The sequence below is a fragment of the Bufo gargarizans genome, chromosome 2 (assembly GCF_014858855.1).
Source record: "Bufo gargarizans isolate SCDJY-AF-19 chromosome 2, ASM1485885v1, whole genome shotgun sequence".
Lineage (NCBI taxonomy): Eukaryota > Metazoa > Chordata > Amphibia > Anura > Bufonidae > Bufo > Bufo gargarizans.
In genome coordinates this window covers 55940891-55967039 of record NC_058081.1, presented here as the reverse complement: position 1 = coordinate 55967039, position 26149 = coordinate 55940891, and the positions used below count along the sequence as shown (strand labels likewise).

General features: G+C 44.5%; 1 protein-coding gene across 4 annotated transcripts in view; it reads left to right on the top strand.

Annotated features, from left to right (window-relative positions):
- Window positions 1-23884, top strand: part of ACP5 (acid phosphatase 5, tartrate resistant) — a 71794-nt gene extending 47910 nt beyond the window's left edge. The window contains exons 1-5 of one of the 4 annotated variants that reach the window (XM_044282931.1): window positions 11450-11575; window positions 14753-15032; window positions 19756-19883; window positions 21943-22288; window positions 22879-23884. In XM_044282931.1, coding sequence (XP_044138866.1) covers window positions 14760-15032; window positions 19756-19883; window positions 21943-22288; window positions 22879-23118 — 987 coding nt within the window. In that variant the 5' untranslated portion in view covers window positions 11450-11575; window positions 14753-14759 and the 3' untranslated portion in view covers window positions 23119-23884. Of the gene's footprint in view, window positions 1-11449; window positions 11576-11642; window positions 11797-14752; window positions 15033-19755; window positions 19884-21942; window positions 22289-22878 lie in introns of those variants that run through there. The other 3 variants (XM_044282930.1, XM_044282929.1, XM_044282932.1) reach the window with 3 other exon arrangements.
- Window positions 23885-26149: the final 2265 nt, after the last annotated feature.

Below are 26149 nucleotides of genomic sequence, written 5' to 3'. Positions count from 1 at the left end.
TAGAGTTTTCAGGTGTCACACAGTCTAGGTACAAGGGCATGCAATAGTCTACCTCTGAGACCCTTGTATGTGCTTAGCAGTCAGGGTGAGCTCTTAGGGTTTTACAGGGGTCACCTTTATGCTCCTTAGTTTGGGATCAAGCCAGTCGGATGTTTATCCATAACTTCCAGATATCTGCAATATCATCCGTAACAAAACCACTGCTCCATATTTCCCGGGTTGCAGCCGGAACTTCGCCGGTCCCCATTATAGTGAATGGGGACGGATGGCGATGCGGTAGCTTCCAGCACTGCCAGAATTTAGAGATCCGTTAGGCTGTTCCCAGGTGTAGGAGACTGCCGGACCCAAAAGCACTAGTGTGAAACTAGCCTCCGTAAAATCCTCCTTCATCGATGACTTGAAATCTGATCTAATTATCCCGATTTTATTATTATTGTTATTTTTTTATAAATAGGGGGCTTAGCTTAATAGAACATATTATATATCTGTATGATTAAAATTTTCAAACTTTCCTACATTTTTATTAAATTAAATATGAAACAAGTCCTTCATTTAATAAATCAACTATAAAAAAAAAGAAAACCAGAGAAAAGGGTTTTGGGAAAAGTAGGGTGGGCTTCCAATAGTCCATATCTGCCATTAGGACTGGTCTGCACTTGCTGTATGTGCACAAGAAAGAGTGCACATGGAGCACACATGCATTGGTTTGACAGCGAAACCTTGGACATTGCATGCTGTCAGTAAAACTCCAGTGCCTGGTAGGAAGGCACCTGGTATAGTACAGGACTGTACATCCTGAGTTAGTGTTCAGACGAGCAGGTTTTGTTTTCTGTTTGTTATTGCCTAAAATGTAAAAGGCTGTGTGTTGGTTGCCTCTGGGCATTAAAAATAAAAATACAGGCAAGCCATGATTGGGCTTTTTTCCACTGTGTTACTGTTGTAAAGCCCACTGTGCCTACCTCTCCTGATGCTGATCCTCACAATATCTACTGTATTTTCTGCTCCATAAGACGCACCTAGGATTTAGAGGAATAAAATAAGAACAAAAAAACTCAGCTCAGACCCTGCTTTCCTAATTAGACCCCAGATCAGACCCCATTCCTCATAAGATTTCATATCAGACCCTCATCAGACATAAAATAAATAAAATAACTTACCTCTTCTGCTCCAGACAGCACTGCCACTCCCTAGATCCAGTGGCTCTTCCTGCACTTACTGCCCCCTGGTCTTCTCCAGGCGTTTTGCTGCACTGTGACCTGACGTTGCACAGCCTCAGGTCAAGTGCGTGCATTATGTCCTGACACTGTATGCAGTCAGGACAGTGCAGCGAGGTTCCCGCAGAAGATCAGGGAGTGGTGAGCACAACCAACACCAGGAGCACTGTATTCACCACTCCCCGGTCCTACTGTATACTAGTAGGACTCCGGAGTATTCACTCCATAAGACGCCCTGGGGGGGAAATTATGGAGCGAAAAATACAATATATACCGTAGTTACTTAAGAAGCACTCCATCATTTTTTATATATATATATATATATATATATATATACACACATACACAGTGTCGGACTGGGGTACCTAGGGCCCACCAGTAAAACTTATTTTGGGGGCCCACCATACAAATACATCCAAATATAATAATGAATTTAACAAGTTTTTTATATGAACATAGGCTGGTTAAGGTGCTGTACATTGAATATATGTATGTAGTACAGTAGGTCTACTGTGTTATGTGCCACTTGTGCAGCGGGTGGGAGACTAGGGGCCCACTAGGGGATTCCCCTGTACCCCTGTGGGCCAGTCCGAGCCTGTATGTAGAATGCTAGCTCAAAACAATATGATAGTGTAATTTGTTTGATTCCAGCACAGCTGCATTTATACATTTTGAAGGTACACTGCCCATCCCCCCAAAAAGTCGCCACCAAAAATATTTTGTTGGACCGCCTTTAGCTTTGATTACGGCACGCATTCTCTTTGGCATGGTTTCGATAAGCTTCTGCAATGTCACAAGATTTATTTCCATCCAGTGTTGCATTCATTTTTCACCAAGATCTTGCATTGATGATGGTAGAGTCTGACTGCTGCGCAAAGCCTTCTCCAGCACATCCCAAAGATTCTCAATAGGGTTAAGGTCTGGACACTGTGGTGGCCAATCCACTTTGTGAAAATGATGTCTCATGCTCCCTGAACCACTCTTTCACAATTTGAGCCTCATGAATCCTGGCATTGTCATCTTAGAATATGCCCGTGCCATCAGGGAAGAACAAATCCATTGATGAATAACCTGGTCATTCAGTATGTTCAGGTAGTCAGCTGACCTCATTCTTGGAGCACATACTGTTGCTGAATCTAGACCTGACCAACTGCAGCAACCCCAGATCATAGCACTGCCCCCGCAGGCTTGTACAGTAGGCACTAGGCATGATGGATGCATCACTTCATCTGCCTCTTCTTACCCTGATGCGCCCATCACTCTGGAACAGGGTAAACCTGAACGTGTCAGACCACATGACCTTCTTATACTACTCCAGAGTCTAATCTTTATGCTCCTTAGCAAATTGAAGCCTTTTTTCTGGTTTGCCTCACTGATTAGTGGTTTTCTTACAGCTACACAGCTGTTCAGTCCCAATCCCTTGAGTTCCCTTCATATTGTGCGTGTGGAAATGCTCTTACTTTCACTATTAAACATAGCCCTGAGTTCTACTGTTGTTTTCCTTCAATTTGATTTCACCAAATGTTTAAGTGATCACCGATTTTTTTTCCTGTCACACTTCTTCCTCGAATACGATGGGTCCCCCACTATCCTTCCAGTTTTTAATATTGCGTTGGACAGTTCTTAACCCAATTTTAGTAGTTTCTGCAATCTCCTTTTCTCTGCTTGATGCATGCCAATGATTTGACCCTTCTCAAACAGACTAACATCTTTTCTACGACCACGAGATGTGTCTTCAACATGGTTGTTTAAGAAATGAGAAGCAACTCATTGCACCAGTTGGGGTTACACAATTTGTTGCTAGCTGAAAGATAATCGCCCATGCAGTAATTATCCAATAGGAGGCTCATAACTATTTGCTTAGTTAAATCCAGGTGGCGACCTTTTTTGGGGACAGGCAGTGTATAATTTCCCCATGATTCCCCCTGACTCCTGATTGTATAAGCTAACAGGGTGCAACCTATCACAAGTAGAAGGCAGGGGAGGTAGACTGAAGCTACATCACATAGGAAACACACTCAGGGTTGGACTGGCCCACCAGTATATCAAAGGATCCTCCGGTGGACCCAGCCTGTGATGCCATAGTGGGTCCTAAAGGTCTAGGTGAAAAACCCATTTGGGTCGGCCTTTGGAGATAATCACTTGCCACTAGGGTCTGTTTCTTCATTTTAAAACCTATTAGACATTATTTGTCTCCAAAGACAGAGGCAAGATGGGAAATTCTGGGAAGGCTGCATTAGATAAACCACATCAGACAGGAAGAAAGAATCAAGGTGGCAGACAGCCCCCAAAATGGCACCAAAGCTAATACAGGTCATACATATGCGCCTAAAGATTATACTTTAATAAAAGCCTGTGCTATTTTGGAAAAAAACTTCAACCTCCTGCTTCCTCTGCCAGCCCCTCTCCCTCTTGATTGACATGACCAGGTTCCTGCATAGTCAGCTCATCTGGCCCTGTCAATCAATAGGGTAAGGGAGATGCTTGCAGAGGAAGCACGAGTAGCCAGGGTGCACAGAGAATCTTGGGCCCGCCTTCAGTGCACTTAGTGGCTCATTTGCATAAGGAAGGAAGAAGGAAGCAACTGTTAAAGGTATCATTACATTCAGCTTAATTAGGGTACTTTCAAATTAGTGGCAGGGGAGTCCGGCGGGTAAATAGCCTGTCGGATCCGTCCTGCCGCTAGTTCACGTGTGCCCCCGGACTGCCACTCCGTCCCTATTGACTATAATGGGGGCGGGGGTGGAGTTGTGCACGGCGAGAGGCAGCCGGACTAAAACTACGACATGCAGTACTTTTACCCTGCTTTCACACCTGAGCGTTTCTCAAACCCGCGTTTTACGCGCGTTTTTATAATAGTAAACGCGCGTTTGACGCGCGTTTGTGTGATTGACTGCAGTGTCCTATGGCCACAAACGCGCGTCAAAACGCCCCAAAGAAGCTCAAGAACTTGATTATGCGTCGGGCGTTTTACAGCGCGATCGTAAGCGCTGTAAAACGCCCAGGTGAGAACCATTCCCATAGGGAAGCATTGGTTTTCATGTGTTGAGCGTTTTACAGCGCGTTTGAACGCGCTGTAAAACGCTCAGGTGTGAACTTACCCTGGGTTCACACCTGAGCGTTTCTGAGACACGCGTTTTACGCGCGTATTTGTCGCGCGTATTTGTCGCGCGGTTTTATGCGCGTTTTTTGCAATAGTAAACGCGCGTTTAACGTGCGTTTGTGTGATTGACTGCAGTGTTGTCCAATGAGTCTATGGGCCAAAACGCGCGACAAACGCCCAAAAAAAGCTCAAGAACTTGTTTATGCGTCGGGCGATTTACAGCGCGTTCAAACGCGCTGTAAAACGCTCAAGTGTGAACCAGGGCCATAGGGAAGCATTGGTTTTCACGTGTTGAGCGTTTTACAGCGCGTTTGAACGCGCTGTAAAACGCTCAGGTGTGAACTTAGGGTTAGGGTCCATTCACACGTCCGTTTTTTCTTTCCTGATCTGTTCCGTTTTTTGCGGAACAGATCAGGACCAGATCAGGACCCATTCATTTTCAATGGGTCCTGGAAAAAATCGGACAGCACAATGTGTGCTGTCCGTTTCCGTTGTTCCGTTCCGCATGTCCGTTTAAATATAAAACATGTCCTATTGTGTTCCTGAAAAATCGGATCCTGGTACAATGCAAAGTCAATGGTTCCCGCAAAAAACGGAAGACATTCGGATGTCATTCCGTATGTCTTCCGTTTTTTGCGGAATCCGTTCCTGGAAACACATAGCAAATTTTTTTATTTTATTTTTTTTAATTTTTTTTCAAAGAAATCCAAACAACTTTATTTGATTATTGAAATGTATACATGTTTCAGTTTTTTGCAGATCCGCAAAAAACGGATGACATACGGATGACATACGGAAACATTTTCAGGAACAACGGATCCGCAAAAAACGGACCGAAATTCGGATTATAGAAAAATACTGACGTGTGAATGTAGCCTTAGGGTTAGTCCGGCTGCCTCTCGCCGTGCGCTGCCGCCGGAACTCCGCCCCGCCCGATTATAGTCAATGGGGACGGAGCAGCAGTCCGCAGGCACACGTGAACTAGCGGCAGGACGGATCCGACAGGCTATTCACCCGCCAGAACAGCCTGCCGGACTCCCCTGCCGCTAGTGAGAAACTAGCCTTAGGTAGCCTTACAAGGTATAATGCCTGACTTACCAACGTATTTCCTGGGGACAGGTTCCCTTTAAGTTGCAAGCAACTATGGACTGCAGCTGTCAATAACTCAATCATGTAGAAAACGTCTAGGTGCAGCAGATATCACATTTAGGTATCCCTAATCTTTTCCTTGGTGCACTGTATTCTGGACTGACACTGATCACCATGAAATAATGCAGAGTGTGACTGTTCTTATTGAAAATGGTGTCACCTCTTGTTCTTATTTTTTCCTATTATGTGACATTCAGTTGTTTTTGGATAATTATATCTGTTTTTGCATATTTCAGTTCCCCATAATACAGACCTCTTACGTGGTACGATCAGGGACTGCATGAATCAACTTGGGATGTTACATCCGAAGTCGATTCGCAAAAAACTTTGTTGTAATACTCTACAGAGTTCCCGCTCTGTACAGTATCAGAATGTATTGGCTCCGATGAGCCGAAGTTATTACTTCACGAAGTCGTGCAAGACTTTGTGTAATAACTTCGGGAATTAATTATTACTGTAAAAACCTTGGTACCGAATTCGGGTTTCGTTTCAAGGTACCACTAGGAACCAAACCCAAGTTCGGGAAAATGTTTTTAACAGTAGAAATTAATTTTTTAAGTTATTACCCGAAGTCTCTTGCGAAGTAATAACTTCAGCTTATCTGAGCCAATACATACTAATACTGTATGGAGCTCCTGCTTCGTCTAGTATTCAAAGTTTTATACGAATCATCCGAAGTCGATTCGCTCATCCCTAGAAATAATTTTCAAGACGGGCTTGAATATACAAAGAGGAACCAGACAAACACTTTTTGAGTCAATATTGTGGATGTAATAATGCAAATCTATACTTCAGATCAAAAAGAGGGATATCTAAGGAGCAAAGAGGGACAGGGGGGCTTAGGTCAAAAACAGGCACTGTCCCCACTAGTGTCACTTCCACCACTAGTTGCAGCTTCTTCCAGCTCACACTCAGGCACTCCTTTGGCTCCTGCACTTTTATTTATGGTGTCTCAGCCATGGGTTCTCACTACAGCTTAAGGGCTCCTGCACATGAACGTATTTTCTTTCCGCTTCCGTTCCTTTTTTTTGTGAACCGTATGTGGAACCATTCACTTCAATGGGTCCGCAAAAACAACGGAAGGTGCTCCGTGTGCATTCCGTTTCTGTATTTCCGTTCCGCAAAAAAGTAGTGCATGTCCCATTATTGTCCGCAAATCACGGTCCAAGGCCCCATTCAGGTCAATGGGTTCGCAAAAAATACGGAACGCACACGGAACACATCCGTATGTCATCCGTATTTTGCGGATTCATACTGTAAAAATGCTATGCCCAATGCCCAGCCCATATTGCCCAAGTTACTATTTCCGTTTCCGATCTGCAAAACACGGATCACATACGGAAACCATATGGATATGTTTTGTGGAACAACGGAATGGAAGAGGACTTAAATCAGAGAAAAAATAACCTCCGATACGGAAACAACAGATCCATGAAACACGGACCGCAAAACAACAACGGTCATGTGCATGAGCCCTAAGAACTTGAAATATTAAGTCACATGAGTAAAAAAAAAAGTTATTGTGCAACTAGTGGCATAATCTCCAACAGCAATAACACAAGATTGTCCCACTGTCTCTCACATCCGGCACAAGGTATACGACTTCCCCATAGGGGTGACACGCCATCCCAGGCTGTCTGCATTATTTCCTCACAATAATTAGGCCGCGCACACAGAATATTTTACTTTCCGCAAAATGCGGAATGCACACAGCCGGTATCCGTGTTTTGCGTGCTCGTGTGAATGCGCCATTAGTGCAATGTTAAGTGGTATCTAGCTGGCATTTCCCAGCAGTAAAAGACTCAACAACACATACGTGACACTTTAAATATTACTTATGAAAAATGAATTTAACTCTATGAAAAAATGATTACTATGATTTGGCGGTTCTTTAGACCTGGTGGTTGATATGAAGCAGTCACAAGTCACGTCTACCCCCCCCCCCCCCATCTCCTTATCTAACCCATACAGTGTAAGCAAACAAATGTAATGTGAGTCATGTCCTCCTGACCTATTACCTTCATACACACATAACTTCTGTAGAGTTCATCGAGGACATTTGCTGAACTGACATTTCACAATAAGTTGTTTTGATTGTTTGGTCTTAAAGGGCGTCACCCTGCTGACCATGGAGGCATTGCAACGTCATAAAAAGCCTGTAAATCCTTAAAGGGACTTTAGAATTGATGAACTAGCCTCTCGATAGGTGATTGGTTTGGTCTGACACCCTGGGCCCCCAGCGATCAGCTGTTCGAGAAGGCAGCGGCGTTTACAGTAGCGCCACGTCCTCACGTGACCTAGGAGCAGTTCAGTTCTATAGAAGTCAATGGGGCTGAGCGCGATACCAAGCACAGCCACTATACAATGTACGGCGCTGTGCTTGGTGAGCACGAAGAAGACCGTGGTGATCACAGGAGTGTCGATGCCTTCTCAAGCAGCTGATCGGCGGCGGTCATACCCCCACCGATCAGATACCGATGACCTATCCTGAGGATAGGTCTCAGTCCTAAAGTCTTGGATAACTCTTTTAAGAAACCAGAACAAAGTGGCCTGCAAATCTAAAAAGATAGTTGTCTTGCCTATTTTAAAGAATCAATTCCATGGAGACTTGAGATGCTGTGCACTTTGCTGAAATGTTTTTTTTCTAATGAAAATCCCTTCCACAAGTACAGACCTTACCATTATAGACAGCAAAAGCGCCAACAGAGTGCCACCTATGTAAAGTGCCAGAACCGTATGCGGAACCATTCACTTCAATGGGTCCTCAAAAACAACGGAAGGTGCTCTGTGTGCATTCCGTTTCTGTATTTCCGTTCAGCAAAAAAGTGCCAGAAGAGTGTTTGCCGTGGTGAACCATCCTCCTGGTGGGTAGCATGTTGGTCTGTCAGGATCCATGGTAAAGTACAGTAGACCAGTGGTCAGGTAGGAACTCACAGCATCATAAATCCCTATGATGCAGTGAGTTCGGGTCAGAGGAGCAGTGTTCGGTCTGGGAAATGTGGACATTACATGGAGGATGTCTCCCGGACTAAACACTTGTTTGAAAATGGCCTAAGGGGGTGTTCATGGTGGCTGAACATTGTAGTAGAGCTATCGACATGACGTGGCTGTGTCCTCTTCTGCACGCAATGGTATTAGTGCGGCTGAATCCCGGAATTTATGTCGGGTAGCGGCCGGATCTCATTATAGTCAATGGGGGCGGCGGGCATTGCGGTAACAAGTGAATGGGTCAAGATGTGGACCAAAAATCAGTTTGGGTGCATGAGCCCCCTTATCAGTGGCGTAGCTAGAAATTACTGGGCCCCACAGAAATTTTTTAAAATGGGGCCCCCCTCCCCCAGTAATTTTTTCGCAACCCCTTTCTTTCATGCAGCCCCTATTCCTGTGGCTAGTAAAGATCGCTCTCTCAGACCAGGCCCGGCAGCTGTTCCATCCGTTTTCTATACTGTCACTGTATACAATTTAATTGTGTAATACAGTTGAGGGGGCCGCTTCCCCTATAGCTACACCCCTGGATCTTACTCTCAGGATCGGTGGAGGAAGGGCTATGAAGTGATGGCGTAACAAAGCTATATGCCATCAGGTGGGAATATCCCTTTAATAATCAGTGTGAAAACCACAGTGATTTGTGGTAAAACCAGATTTCTGCCACACTGTGGGGGTCATTTACTAAAGGACTTGCGACTATTTTAGTAAATAAAATTAGTTGTAAGTCCCTTTTTTTTAAGCGACCATGTGTCAATATTAAATTGCATGGCCACTTTCACACTGCGATCGGCAGTTCAGTGGAGCGGGGACATGTTGGGGTCGTACTGGGACAAATTTACTAACATTTACTCATGAAAACAAGCCTAAGGCCACCTGCAAACGTTGCAGATTTCATACGGTTTTTCCATTTGGATTCCTATGCAGAAACCACTGCCGCTTTAGCCTAAATGTTGGTGAAAAAGTCCACCAGCCAGGGTCCGGAAAAGTTTTTTTCACCAGCTGCGAGTGCCGTTTGCTGTCCGCATCCTTTGCTCCGTTCCGTGGCCCCGCAAAAAAAATATAGCATGTCCTATTCTTGTCCGTTTTGCGGACAAGTATAGGCATTTCTACAATGGGCCGCCCGGTCCGTTCCGCAAATTGCGGAAGGCACACGGGCGGCTTCCGTTTTTTTGCGGATCCGTGGTTTGCGGACCGCAAAAAACGGAACGGTCGTGTGCATGAGGCCTAAGACGAATTCTACGGCAGCACAAGGAGAAAACTAAGACTGGCGTAAAAAGCCAGTCTTATTAAATGTGACCCTGTGACTGCTGCTCCACATTACAGATCCTAAACATATGCAGATGGCAAAAGCCCAAAACAGTGGGGCCGATTTACTAAGGGACTTTAGGAGTAAAATAGTCGGAAGTCGACTTTTTTAATCGTTAGTTGGTTTTACGCCATGTCCGCCAGTTGGGTTGAGGCGGAGTGTGGGTAAATTTCCTAACATTCCTAACATTTACGCCAGGCGCAAGGACTGCCACAGATGCGCCTAATTTATTACAAGTCATAAATTAGACAAATCTTGGGGCAGAGCAGGGGGAAACTAAGAGCACCGTAAAAAGCCGGTCTTAGTAAATGTGCCCCAGTACAGCCCGGCAGGAAAGCGCTGCTCTTTAGAGCTCTCCAAGGCCAGATATGGTGGTGGGGGAGGGGAGGCTCCACTGCATAGCTTCACTCTTTCATTCTCGCCTTTTAGCTAGCCCTCTATGTGTTCAGGTCCGTACCACAGAAATCCTGAATCCTGGGCTTCCGTCTGACGTTTTCTTGATTGTTTTTGCATTTAAAGCTGAAATAATCAAAGAGGAAAAGGGGAAAGAAACGAAAACAAGCACTTCACTTCTTTTCTTTAGAATTCAATCCCCTTTTATTTTTATTTTTATTTTTTTGCACAAAAAAATTAATTGCTATAATACCGCCCCTGCATTATGGTGATCTGAATGAGGCCTAGTGCTGGTGTTTTTCACGATTTTTGCAGCTTTATTTTTAGTAGTTATGGGGGGGGGGGGGATACTGTTTTTTTTTTACCAAATACACTTAGTCTAATTCATCAACTGCTGTGTGACTTTTAATAAATACTAGGTAAGGCTACATGCACACGACCGTATGTGTTTTGCAGTCCGCAAAAAAAAAATGCATGACATCCATATGCCATCCGTTTTTTTTTTTGGCGGATCCATTGTAACAATGCCTAAAACGGACAAGAATAGGACATGTTCTATTTTTTGTGCGGGGCTACGGAACGGACAGCACACGGTGTACTGTCCGCATTTTTTGCGGACCCATTGAAATGAATTTCTATCCGCAAAAAAAATGGAACGGACACGGAAACAAACAGCGTTTGTGTGCATGTAGCCTAAAAGAAGGACAGCAGATGGAACTATGCTGGTCTAATTTTAAGCCTAAAAACAGGCGAGCTTGATAAATGTGCCTCGTTGGGCTTTTTGTGCGCCAGTCTTAGTTTTCCCCTTGTGCTGCCGTAAGAATTTATGATTGGGCGTGCTCCTCGTCATAAACTATGCGCATCAATGGCAGTCCTTGTGTCTGGCAAACAAAAAACTACTACAGCCCCCGGGGGTGGGAGGAGATGCAGCGGCGGCCGTGCAGGGAGCAGGGTAAATATAACCTATAGGAGAGGACCAGGCATTGGGGGGGGGGGGATTTATCAAAACTGGTGTAAAGGAAAACTGGCCTAGTTGCTCATAGCAACCAGATTCCACCTTTCATTTTCCAAGTGAGCTCAGACAAATGAAAGTTGGAATCTTGTTGCTATGGGCAACTAAGCCAGTTTTCCTTTACACCAGTTTAGATCAATCTCCCCTTGCGACTTTAAAAAAAACCTCACAATCACCACGTGCTGTCCGCATCCATATGTCTAGTCCGTGGCATCCGCAGTTCTTCAAAAACATTACGTAATTCGCTGCACGTAATGTGGTAATCTGGATGTGAGCTTCCTGTAGTATGACCATGGCATAGGCACTCATCACAGCTCATTAGTCAGAAGCTATGAGCCTCCAACTCCACCGCCGGCCGAACTGTAGAGACCGCCCTGCGCAACCGGGTGAGCGCTTGATGAACTTTTTGGGTCAGCCTCATTTTTTTAATGATTTTTTATTTGTATTTTTTTGCATTTTGTTAGGAATGTAAAGAGCTTGTCCTTTGTGTGTGTGGGAGGTTGGAGGAAGTGGTAGTGTCTCAACCCTGATAAGCTGAGTAATTTGAGACTGGAGGGGTGAGGGGTAAGGTATTGTGTGAAGTCAGGGCAAAGGACAGCAGAGCAGAGAGGAACTTGTCTGCCGCTGCAAGGTAAGGAGTGCTGCTGTTTTAGGGTTATTTTTTTTTAAATATATATATATATATATATATATATCTGTTTTCAGATGAACCTGTATCTGATATAGACAGTCATACATGGATGTGAGCTTGTGCTAGCAAGCCATGCTAGGTTGTCCTGGCACTTGTGGTGCTACACTAGTGTGATAGTTACATGTAGCTGAAGTTCGCCAACTAGTGACAAGAATATACAGCCTGCATTGCTTTAGTGACATATAGTTTAATCTTAAAGGGATAAGTGTATGATTCTATAGGAGCGGCCACGGGAGGACACGTATGTGCTTTTGTATCAGCACAAGCCCCAGTGGAGCTGTTGTCAATAGCAACCAATCAGATTCCAGCTCATTTTTCAAAAGCCCTCTGGAGAATGAAACCTGAAACCTGATTGGTTGCTATGGATAAATCGCTGTTGCTGTTGTCGGGGACCGCAGAAGGACCTATGAACTGTATACTGCTGATACATGAAATATGCCGCAGATATGACTCATGTATACGTCAGTGCCAGTATATAGGGTGACCCATTTTGTTAGGGGGTATATACTTTGTCTCCTCCCCCTCACATGACTGTGTATACAGCATCATATCCCACTGTAGCTGGCCATAGAAGGTCACTTGTATGCTAGACCACCACTCCATTCAAACATGGGACCCCCACCTATGAGACTCCTCCCCTATCCTGTTGACCCCTTTAGCTTCAAGCCACGTGTAAAACAATGGAGAATTGGTGGCTCTATTGACTCCCTGCGGGGCTATAATGCACTTTTGTTTTTGTTTTTTCCTGCGGCTTTGTCTGCTCCAGGAATTTCAAAGGGGAGGGAAAAAAAGGAGTGTGAGCCTCCCACAGGTGTTTTGGGTCTAGTAGGGTCCTGTGGGTATTTCCATGCTGGTCTTGGATGGGTCTTGCTGATATGAATCCCCCCGGGTAGGTAGCTGCCCATAGCACCTAGTTATAGCCCATAGATATTAGATGAATGCCGGCCAAACCTGACAATTTAGGTAGATCCAGGTGACTATCTATGGTTTATGGAGGTGTCGTGACTCTCCACCGATGGCGAGAAGTATCAGGCTGCTGGATTTCAACATGCCCGATCCTTGGTTATCATGGGAGATGTCTGGTAGTGACTTACTCCCCTCAACCTATTGAAAACTTGCATGCCCACCCAGAACAGGCGTGTGTGTGTGTGTGTGTATATGGAGGGGTCTAGCTGTTGGCATTTGGCTAATTGTTATAGAAGGTTTTTGGATTTTGCAGATAGAGTGGTGTGACAGTATACCCCCACCCCCTCCTGCTAAGCTGGTATTTAAGGATATGAAACGAACGTATAGTCACGGTAAAGCTGACAGATAGGATATCCCGCCCTTCAGTCATGTGACGGGGTGTGATCACAAATAGTGGTGCTGGGCGTGCTAAATGCTGTAGAGAGGAGTTTATCAGGTGCAGACTGTTCGCTATCCAGGTGGCCTCATCTCCAGGGACCGGAGAACATGCAAAGCTTAATAACTTTACATGATGGAGGATGTAATACTGTGTGTTTCTTGGAGACTGTATCCACATAATAGGCTTAGATACACCAATTCAGACATTGAATGGTATTATCACATGATAGCTTTAATGAAAGAATGTTCAGAGAAAGGTCTTTCGTCCATCACCCAGTTTCATTGAATGTGTATCGGCAATTTGATTGTCCAATGTGGACTAAAATGTGTATGGCCGTGTCCGATGATGCTGTTCAACCATCAACCAACTTCTATCTAATGTGTATGGCCGCTCAGTAGACATGATCACACATGATGGGCTTACATACAATGGCTCAGCAGACAGTATCACACACGAGCCTTAGATACAGCGGCTTAGTAGAGAGTATCACATATGATAGGCTTAGAAACAGCGGATCAGTAGACAGTATCATACATGATAGGATTAGATACAGCGACTCAGTAGGCAGTATCACACATGATAAGCTTAGATACAGCGGCTCAGTAGTATCACACATGATAGAATTAGATACAGCGGCTCAGTAGGCAGTATCACACATAATCTTAGATACAGTGGCTCAGTAGTATCACACATGATAGAATTAGATACAGCGGCTCAGTAGGCAGTATCACACATAATCTTAGATACAGCGGCTCAGTAGGCAGTATCACACATAATCTTAGATACAGTGGCTCAGTAGGCAGTATCACACATAATCTTAGATACAGTGGCTCAGTAGTATCACACATGATAGAATTAGATACAGCGGCTCAGTAGGCAGTATCACACATAATCTTAGATACAGAGGCTCAGTAGACATGATCACATATGATACACCAGCTCAGAACACAAGTATCACACATGATAGATTTAGGCCCCTTTCACACGAGGGAGTATTCCGCGTGGGTGCAATGCGTGATGCGAACGCATTGCGTCCGCACGGAATCTGGACCAAATCATTTCAATGGGGCGGAGTACATGAAGGTGGTTTTCACGCATCACTTGTGCGTTGCGTGAAAATCGCTGCATGTTCTATATTCTGCAATTTATTTTATTTTTTCACGCAACGCTGGTCTCATAGAAGTGAATGGGGCTGCGTGAAAATCGCATCACATCCGCAAGCAAGTGCGGATGCGATGCGTTTTTCACGGATGGTTGCTAAGAGATGTTGTTTTTTATCACACGCGTGCAAAACACATTAAATCGCATTGCACACGCGCGATAAAACCTGAACGAGATTGCATACAAAACTGAATGCCCTTGCTTGCGAAATCGCCTTTTCACTGAACGCATTCGCAACGCATCCGGACATAATCCGCTCACGCTCGTCTCCAAGGGGCCTTAGACACAGGATCTCAGAAGCACATTGTCCTGGAAAAAATTATGTATTGCGATACATTTTATATAATTACTACTTTGCCTGAATTTTGATATTTTGTTTTCCCTGCGCAGATCTAAAATGAAGACTCTCGTTGTTCTCTTGAGCATTTTGCCATGTATAACTATGAAGACCCTCTCAAGCCCACTAAAAGACAATGCTCCCTCTCTTCGCTTTGCTGTGATTGGTGACTGGGGCGGACTGCCCCTCCCCCCTTACACCACCAAGCAAGAACTTCTGGTTGCAGCCGAGCTTGATAATATCGTATCCAAGTGGGGTGCCGACTTTATTGTGTCTGTGGGTGACAACTTCTATTATGATGGCGTGACGGACGTGAACGACTTTAGATTTCAGGTGAGGAAAGAAATGGTTGTCCTGACTCAAAAAACCTGCACAAAATAATGACACGTTGTACCAGATGTGAGCAGGACATGTAAAGCCACCTGAATGCAGAACCTTTCATTATACATTGAATAAAGGGGTTGTGCAGTGCTACTATATTGATGACCCAGCCTCGGGATTAGGCTTGGGCGCATCGGCCTTTGGATCATAGATCCGAAGTGATTTTGTTCAAAAACGTTGTGGTTAATGCTGTTTCCGTACAGCAATAAAATGTATTGGCTCCGTGTAGCCAAACTTCGTCTCGCCCGACGTCTTGCGAGACTTCGGTGAATTACTACTGTATTCATATCTGCGTATTTAAAAACAATATAAAATAGGAATCCGAAGTGGGCTTTGGTACCGAGGTACCAGCCAGTACCAAAGTCCACTTCAGATTTCTGTTTTTATATTGTTTTTAAATACGTAGATATGAATACAGTAGTAATTCAACGAAGTCTTGCACGACGTCGGGCGATACGAACTTTGGCTACACGGAGCCAATACATTTTAATGCTGTACGGAAACAGGATTAACATCAAACTTTTTGAACAAATCAACTTTAAATCTATGATCCGAAGGTCGATTCTCGCAAGTCTACTCAGGATAATTACCTGTCTCCTTTGCAATGTAATTTTGAAGCGGAAGCAGTGCCACTATCCCTAAACGGCTGATCGGTGGACCTGCTCGGGGTCAGACCTGATATTGATGAAGACCAGTCCTGAGAATAGTTCATAAATATAGCAGCACTGCAAGACCCCTTTAAGAGCTCATGCACACGACCGTATTTTCTTACTTTCTTTATATGTCCGTTCAGGGTTTTTTGCGGACCGTATGTGGAACCATTAATTAAAATGTGTCTGCAAAAAAAAAAAGAAAGAAAAAGTTACTCCGTGTGCATTACGTTTCCGTATGTCCGTTCTGCAAAACAATAGAACAACTCCTATTATTGTCCACATTACGGACAAGGATAGTACTGTTCTATTGGGGTTGACTGTTCCGTTCTGCAAAATACGAAATTTGCCATGTGGCTATAATATCCAACTTGCCCCAGACTTACTGAAATTTGGATTAAAATATAACCTTTAATATAATCTCTCTAAAACTAGTAACACACTACACAGTGAGAGCGTGCTCAACATTAAAACTAGCAAGCACAGATGTGTAACTCTTTTGATAATGAGTGCAGCTATGGCCTCTTGCACATGAACGTTGTGTGTCCGTGGCCGTATTGCGGCCCGCATTTGGCAGGTCTGCAGTACACGGGCACTAGATTTCACGGAGATGCGGAACGGAAGCATGGATTGGAACCCCACGGAAGCAGTACGGAGAGCTTCCGTGGTGTTTCTGTCCGTGCCTCCGCACCGCAAAAATTTTGAACTTGTTCATTTTTTTTTTTTTATTATTATTTTTTTTGCAGTGTGGATGGATCACAGACCCATTTAAGTTGAATGGGTCTCGATCCATCCCGGCCGCCGCATGGACGTTGCCTGTGCATTGGGGACCGCAAATTGCGGTCCCCAATGCACGGAACGGATGCACAACGTGCGTGTGCAAGAGGCCTACGGGTAAAAGGTGTGCACTACCTATATCAACCTACTGCTGCCACTAATAGTAACCGTCTGTATTCTAAGTCGCTTCACTCCACTAACTGGGGGGGCAGTCTCACAGAGATGGGCTATTTTCATACTAGCATTATTATTGTCCAGTATTGAGATCTGTCATAGGGTCTCAGTACCAGAAAAAAAAAAAAAAGGCTTCCGTTTTGTCCCCATTCATTGTCAATGAGGACAAAATGTAACTGAACAGAACGGAGTGCTCCAAAGTGCATTCCGTTCCATTCATACCGGAGAGCAAACCGCAGCATGTTGTAGTTTGCTTTCCGCCCTGGGATGGGGAGCATGACGGATCCGTCATGACCTACAATGCAAGTCAATGGGGACGGATCCGTTTTCTCTGACACAATAGAAAACAGATCCTTCCCAATTAACTTTCAATGGAGTTCATGACGGATCCTTTGAAGATAATACAATCGGATCTAATAGATGCAAATGCTTGTATTATCAGTAACTGAAGCTTTTCTGCTGACCCCTGCCAGATCCAGCAAAAACGCTAGTGTGAAAGTAGCCTTAGTGGAGTGAAGTGACTTGGAACACAGACGGTTACTATTAGTGGCAGCAATAGGCTGATATAGGTAGCGCACACCTTTCACCCTTAGCTGCACTCATTATTAAACATTTCCACATCTGTGCTTGCTAGTTTTAATGTTGAGCACGCTCGCACTGTGTAGTGTTACTAGTTTTATGCTACGTCTACACGACGACATTTGTCGTGCGACACATAGGGCACACTACACTGCAACATTTGTAGCGCAACATTTTGTTGCACCAATGTCGCGCGACAATTTTTATAATGGCAGTCTATAGTGTCGCACTGCAACATACTGCGACGCAACAGTCGCAGAAAAATCCATCTCGCAGTCGCAGCATGTTGCATGTTTCAGTGCGACCCCATAGACTGCGATTATAAAAATTGTCGCGCAACATTAGTGCAACAAAATGTCGCGCGACAAATGTCATCTTGTAGACGTAGCCTTAGATAGGTTGTATTTTAATCAAAATTTCAGTAAGTCTGGGGCAAGTTGGGTATTATAGCCACATGGCAAATTGCTGAAAAGTATCTCTTTTGAGTTGTACCCTTACCCTGAGAGGGTCTTCTTTTTTCTTTGTTTGCAAAATACGGAATGCACACGGACGTCGTCCATATTTTTTTGCAGATCCATGTATTGCGGACCCCCAAAAATATACGGTCGTGTGCATGAGCCCTTAACCCCTGTACAAGCCGATGCCGGCAGATTAACCCCTTCTATGCCGCGATCAGCGCTGACCGCGGCATAGAAGGGATTTGAGACGGGTGAGAGAGCCCATTGGGTCCCCATGCTGCTGTGGCTGGGACCCAATGGGGGAGAAGGCAGCCCAATGCCATTGCCATGCAGAGGCTGCCCAATGCCCTGCACAGCATTGGGACCTGCCCTCTACGGGTGCCGAGGAGATCCAGTCTCAGGCTGGGTCTCCTAGGCAACCTGTTAATGTATGACTCAGTGTAATACACTAACAGGCAATGCATTACAAAACAGATGTATTGTAATGCATTGAAGAGGGGATCAGACCCCCAAAAGTAAAGTCCCAAAGTGGAAATAATGTTGGAAAAAAAAGTCAAAGAGTTCTTAATTAAAAAATAAAAATAAAGTTTCAAGTAAAAAAAGAAAAAAAATGCCCCTTTTTCCCTGATATATATAGAAAACACACACATATTAGGTATCGCCGCACCCGTAATGACCAGATCTATAAATATATAACATGATCTATCCCGTCCGATAAACACTGTCAAAAAATTTTCATAAAAACTGTTTTAAAAAAAAGCAATTTTTGTCACCTTACATCACAAAAAGTGCAACACCAAGCGATCAAAAAGGCGAAAATGGTACCAATAAAACCATAACCTCATCCTGCAAAAAAAGAGCCCCTACCTAAAACAATCGCCCCGAAAAATAAAGAAACTATAGCTCTCAGAACATGGAGACACTAAAATATGATTTATTTATTTTTTGCTTCAAAAATGCTTTTATTGAGTTAAAGTGAAATACATTTTTTTTAAAAAGTAGATATCTTAGATATCGCTGTGTCTATAACAACCTGCTCTATAAAAATATCACATGACCTAACTTCTCAGGTGAACACCGTAAAAAAAATAAATATAAAAACGGTGCCAAAAAAGCAATTTTTTGTCACCTAACATAATTTAAAGTGCAACACCAAGCGATCAAAAAGGTGTATGCCTCCCAAAATAGAACCAATCAAACCATCATCTCATCCCGCAAAAAATTAGCCCCTACCTAAGAAAATCGATAAAAAAGCTATGGCTCTCAGACTATGGAGACACTAAAACATCATTTTGTTTTTGTTTTGTTTAAAAAATGTTATTGTGTAAAACTTAAATAAGAAAAAGTATACATATTAAGTATTCCCACGTCCGTAACGATCTGCTCTATAAAAATAATACGTGACCTAACCCCTCAGGTGAACGCTGTAAAAATAAATTAAAACTGTTCCAAAACAACCAATTTTTTGGGTCACCTTGCCTCATAAAGTGTAATAATGAATGATCAAAAAATCATATGTACCCAAAAATGGTACCAATAAAATTTTTTGGATTTTTCATAAATAAAGGTGAAATATTGACTCGCATTTATAACTGTCATGAAGTACAATGTGTCACGAGAAAACAATATCAGAATGGCTTGGATAAATAAAAGCGTTCCAAAGTCATTACCACATAAAGTGACACATGTCAGATTTGCAAAAAATGGCCTGAGCAGGAAGGTGAAAACTGGCCCGGGGTAGAAGGGGTTAAGGGGATGTCTCATAAAAAAAAACAAAAAAAAAACACCTGCTTCTCTGTAGGAGCGGCACCTGTAGGGATGGAACTTGTATTACAAAAAAGGGCAGTCATTTGAATGGCTGCCACGTAATACTGCATTTCCCATGCAGTGGCCGGGGGTCTTTCCTCAGACAAAATTAGCTGTTTGCCCTATTGTCTGTACTTAACGATATACATTTGGAAGCCCCCTTTAAGCTTGTAAATAGAGTTCTCTATGAGAATTTTTTAAATCCCATGTGTAACTTTTTTTCCCATCCAGAAAACATTTGAGAATGTGTTTAATGGTGAGTCGCTGCTCAGTGTCCCGTGGTACGTTATCGCCGGTAATCACGACCACAATGGAAATGTCACAGCTCAGATCGCCTACAGCAAGGTGTCATCTCGCTGGTAATGTCACTTCTACATTTATCATAATACTTAATTTTTGTTTAGAAATCTGTATGCAGTGAGCTCCCTCTAGTGGCTGCTGTTGGTTGCTATAATTTTTAATCACTGACTGCATGAAAGGAGAGCAGTTCATTGCTTTAAACCTCACAATTGGTGACTGATCAGCAGCATTTTTTACCTCTGTGGTAGATGCAATGGCCCACATTTACTAATGCAAGTACACTTGTGCCCCCTCACAGTTGCTATGCCCACATTGTGCCCCCCCTCCTCACAGTAGTTATCCCTTTATTGTTCCCCTTTCATCATAGTTATGCCCACATTGTGCTCCTTCACAGTAGTTATACCCTTTTTGTGCTCCTTCACATTAGTTATGCCCACATTGTATCTCCTTCACAGTAGTTATGCTCTTTCTGTGCCGCCTTACAGTAGTTATACCCTTTCTGTGCTTCTTCACAGTAGTTATGCCCACATTGCGTCTTCTTCACAGTAGTTATGCCCACATTGTGTCTCCTTCACAGTAGTTATGCCCTTTCTGTGCCCCTTACAGTAGTTATACCCTTTCTGTGCCCCTTCACTGTAGATATGCCCTCATTGTGCCCCCCTCACAGTGGTTATGTCCTCTCTGTGCCCCCTTCAGAGTAATGTCCTCAATGTGCCCCTCCCCTTCACAGTAGTAATGCCCTCTCTGTGCCCCTCCCCTTCACAGTAGTAATGCCCTCTCTGTGCCCCCTTCACAGTAGTACTGCTCACATTGTGTCCCCTCAGTGTTAACAAAATAAAAAAAACAGTAACTACTCACCTTATCCTATTCCTGATGATCAGATCACCTTCAGCACTCCCCCACAGGCACAGATCACGCTGCAGCACTCTGTCGGAGGAGAGCACAGGCAGAATCCCAGGGTTGTATGCTCCTCCTACACAGTTCATCAGCACAATCTGTGTATGCAGGGCTGCAGGAGGGAAGGAGTCAAGGAGTCAATAAGGCCTCATGCACACGACCATTGTTTTGGTCCGCATCCGAGCCGCCGTTTTTGCACCGTTCCATGGCATGTCTACAATGGGCCGCCCGTTCCGTTCCGCAAATTGCGGAAGGCACACGGGCGGCTTCCATTTTTTGCGGATCCGCGGACCGCAAAAAACAGCACGGTCGTGTGCATGTAGCCTAAGTGAAAGGACTCCCCAGCGCTCTAGCAATGAGCACTTCCATCTGTATTGATGGAAGCAATCGTTGCATCCAGCACCCCCCTGACAGCTGGCACCTGGGGCGGACCACCCCCAACACCCCACCCCCCCCACCAGCAAGCCACTGGGCTTGTGTTAAGGGTTCCTGGCTTCCAGACAGTGTGTGGTATAGCATTTAGTTCAATGGAGCTGAGCTGCTATACAAAAAGAGGTGTTCAGCGTCCTGTGGACCCTAAAATTGGGGCCTTATTCAGACATAAATCCATAATCGTACAAGTAGCCAAAAGACCATCTAAAAATGCTTATGCTTTTCAGGCACACTCTGTCCTTATACTCAACGGTAACTACTAATGAATAAAGACATAATGTATGTCCAAAATGCGTAAGCCTTGTTTGGACTGTCTTTTGGCTACTTGTACGGTTAAAGATTTATGTCTAAAAAATAAAGCCCCAATTTTAGTATCCACGAGAGGCCGGACACTTCTTTTTGTATGGTCCATGAACTGCAGGGATCCCTGGAGCATATGAGTAAGCTATCTAGAAACAATATTCAGTGTCGGCTGAGCTGCTATACCAGACACGGGCTGTTCAAGAAGAAAAAGAGATTTACAGAATTAGAAAAACATGGTTGCTTTCTCCCAGAACAGTCCATGTCTGGTACAGAAGCTGAGCTCCATTGAAGTAAATGGGGCTGAGCCACAATACCACGCACCACCTGTAAATAGATGTGGCGCTGTTTCTGGAAGCCAGCTTCCATGTTTTTCTAGTTCTGTAACTTTTTTGTGTTTTTCTAATTTTATTATAAGGGATAATTAGAAGGAAAAAACAGGGGCTCCAGAGAGTTATACATGACGCCCTCTTTCTTCCCTCCACACAGGAAATATCCTGATTTGTACTATGACCTGTCCTTCAAGATCCCAGGCACCAATGTGTCTCTGAGACTTCTCATGTTGGACACCATTGTCTTGTGTGGCAACTCCGATGACTTTCTAGAGGCACAGCCATTGGGAGCAGCAAACTCGAAGTTGGCAGATGAACAATTAGAATGGCTGATAGAGAAACTGCAGACCTCCAAGGATGAATACTTGCTAGTGGCCGGGCATTATCCCGTGTGGTCAATAGCAGAGCATGGGTCTACCGACTGCCTAGTTGACTTCGTCGAGCCTCTGCTGAAGAAGTACCGAGTGACAGCTTATCTAAGTGGACATGATCACAATGTGCAGGTAGGTGGCTTCAGTATAGCAGCACAGTACATGCCTGTTGAAACTGAAAAATAATGCCTCCCCATATACTGTACAAGTTGCTATACAACTTGCAGATGCCCGGGATCAGAGAGAACGCCGATCCTGGCACTTTAACCCCCTAGATGCCATGGTCAGTTCTGACATGGCTTATAAATGAGTCAGGGTGGAGGCTCCCTGTCTCCCCTCATCCTCTGCAATGTGATCGTGTGGCAGCCAGTGGCCTAGGGACCTGCCATGTGCGAATACCTATGAGGCCTGCTTTTGGCATGACCTAATAGGCATAACATCATATACTGCAATATAAAAGCTTTGCAGCGCATTAAGAGCGATCCGAAAATTACATGTTCAAGCCCAAAAGAAATAATAACAGGTAAAGAAACATAACAATTGTCTTTTTCGCATGCAAACAGGTCTATGTAAAAAAAAAATATATATATATATATATATATATTTAAAACCTATACAGGATTGTTAAAAAAATCTTTATATTTCTTCTCAACCACTTGTGGTACTTTTAATGCATAGCTTGTGTGCATGACGACCATAACGTGACTGTCTTACTTTTCCAGTACCTGCAGGATGACAACGGCATTGGATATGTGTTGAGCGGAGCAGGAAACTTTATGGAAAACTCCCGCAAACATGAGGACAATGTTCCCCCAGGCTACTTGCGTTTTTTTGAAGGTGATCTGGAGACCATGGGAAGCTTTGTGTATATGCAAGCGACACCTAAAGAACTGAACATCACATATATACAGTCAGGGGGCAAAAGTCAATTCCAGACGACCCTCTATCCACGAGGTCTGTAGGCTCCTCTGCCGTGCCTGCAGGTCCAGGTCCGCGATGGAACAAGCTGCTGATTTTAAATTTTCCACCACTTGCAGTGAACAAATTGCTACTGTATTTGTTTCAGTTTTATCGTCTAGCATTGGTTTTAGAATTTTAGTACATCTCGGAATCCATCCTCCTCCCTATACAGCTGGGTTGCAGACATATTGAAGGGCTAGTCTCCAGTGTTGTCCAACCTGTTGCAAAACTACAGCTCTCAGCATGCCCTGATGGGCTGTGGCTATCTTAGCACGCCAGGAGTTGTAGTTTGACCACAGGTTTGAGACCACTAGGCTAGATCTGCACTCGAAACATCACTAATGTGTGTGTGATTGTGTGAAAATTAAAGTAACAGTACGACATTTTCTAATCGGTACCAAGTTATTCTGAAATCTGTTGGAGAAAGTTAAGGACTGTGAGTGACAAATCAGTATTATTGAAGAACCCTTTGATCGGGTGACTTTTTGGGGACAAATCTAAATTATCGGGCATTAGGAATTCATGGTCTGTTTAATCTAGTAAGAAGAGGAATGGCTTTGGATGGGAGTCCAGCAGGTGATCAGCGCACAATGCCCCGTGTGTCTCTCATGTTGATTGACTTTGGTCACGTCGAATGTTTTTGTTGCCATGCCTTTTATTATTTTTTATTTTTTTGAGGTTATGTTTACAGATCGTTTTAATATTGTCTTATAAATGGAGTCTCTTTTTAATGTTAAAAAAAGAAATAAAATTAAAACGTTTGCCGTACTTGAATGTTTGAATATTTATTCTAAAGCAAATGGTAAGGCCTCATGCACACGGACGTTGTTTGGGTCCGCATCCAAGCCGCCATTTGGCGGCTCGGATGCGGACCCATTTATTTCAATGGAGCCGCAAAAGATGCGGACAGCACTCCGTGTGCTGTCCGCATCCGTGGCTCCGTTTCGCGGCCCCGCAAAAAAAATATAACACGTCCTATTCTTGTCCGCGATTTGCGGACAAGAATGGGCATTTATATTGCCGGCGCCCGTTCCGTTCCGCAAATTGCGGAAGGTAACACGGGCGCCTTCCATTTTTTGCGGTTTGCGGACCGGAAAAAAACAGCACGACCGTGTGCATGAGGCCTAAAGAGAAGACTGGGAGGAGGGGGATGCTGCTGCAGCTTCTCTCTCGGTCTGTATGAGTGCATGCTCTTAGAGGAGAGAGGGCAGAAAAGCATGTGTCAGCCTAATTCTGCAGTTGGAAAAAGAACATACACATTTTAGGCTCCATTCACACGTCCATGGAATGGGTCTGCAACCGTTCCGCAATATCCGGAATGGGTCCGGACCCATTCATTCTCTATGAGGCAGGAATGCATGCGGAGAGCACACAGTGTGCTGTCCGCATCCACATTTCCGGAGCGCGGCCCTGATCTTCCGGTCCGCAGCTCGGGGAAAAAAAATAGCACATGTCCTATTCTTGTCCGCAATTGCGGACAAGAATAGGCAGTTCTATGGGGGTGGCAGCCGGGTGTAATACACTACGGATGTGTGAATGGACCCTTAAAGGGGGAATGGTTGGACAGAAAAGCACAATGGCTGCAATATATTTAATATAAATACCGTGACCAAAAAAGATCTGGCAGGTGTATGCAGTGAGCAGGAGTTAGAGGGGAGGAGGGGATGCAGTGACGGTGTGTGTGCACATGCTGTGAGAAGGGAGAGGGAGCAGCAGAGGAGACATCTGAATAGCTCAGTGCAGTCGGTTCAGTTTTGATATCACCCCACATGGAGCAAAGCATTTACAGCAGTGAGGGGGAAGGACCCGACATCCGCAGGTTGCTGGCTGCACTCCATTTGAAGGGGACCCATCCCCGCTCCCGACGCGTCTGTTTTAGTAGCTATTTGCATCCCCTTGTAACAACAATTCTGGAGCATCTATTCTTATGACCGTATTTTCTGCCATTCCTTTATTATTCCTGTTAGAAGATATTCATCTATTGTTTGCAGCAAAGCTCCAGGTGGGTGTTACCAGTTGGGGGGGGGGGGGCACCGTCTGATGCTATCCAATCAGTGCTGTCAGTGTCAGACTGTGCAGGGACACCCCCCAAATGGTAAAACCCATTGCACACTGCTAGTAATTCCTGCCAGAAGTTTATGAAGGATTGGCGCATCAGAGTCATAAGAATGGATGCTCCAGAACCGTTATTTCACGGGGGATGCAAGTAGTCACTGAACCAGGCACGTCAGGAGAGGGGACGGGTCCTCTATAATATGCAGCGACAGCTCATGAACTAGGGGTGGGGATACATTAGCTTCTTTGGGGTGTGACAGGTGGCTGGTTGTGACTATTGCTGCAGTCTTCACAGTTTCTTCGCCAGTACTACACATGGTCAGTGACAGAACTGCCTCTGGCGGAGAATAATACTTGTGTCATGTCGAACTGCAAGTCCTCATGTGCCGGATGAAGTGAGGAAGGGTCATATCGTCATTACAAGTGACTGGAATAAGTCAGAAGAAAATTGCTCAACTGCCTTGTGTACTTCCATTACAGGGGGACTGTCTTGTGTATTAAAAGGGTTGCGCCAAGTTTTGAAGGTACCCCCCCCCCCCCTCCCCATCCACAGCAGGGATGCTTTAAACCAGTTGCTGTTTGGGAAATGTGCTCCTCATGGGTGCAGTATTTCTCAGACTGAACACTACTCGCAGCATTATCATAATTTATGATGCTGTAAATTCCCATCTCTCCGCTGGTCTACTGAACTGTAGTCACATAATGCAGTCACTACAGTTGAGTCGATCCATGGTGATTCATTATGATGCTGCGAGTTCACTTGGTAGGGGGCAGTGTTCAGTGTGGGATATTCTGCTCCCACGCGGAGCATGTTTCCTGCACTGAACCATAGGGAAAATACTGCAACTGCATCGGGCCCATGAGCCATGACTCGTGCCTCCGAATCGTTCCAGATCCAGCGGGATGTTTGGGAGACTGCAATATGTCCCTATTTCAACTGCATCTGCATCCTGCTACGCAGTGACATTGTCACACCTA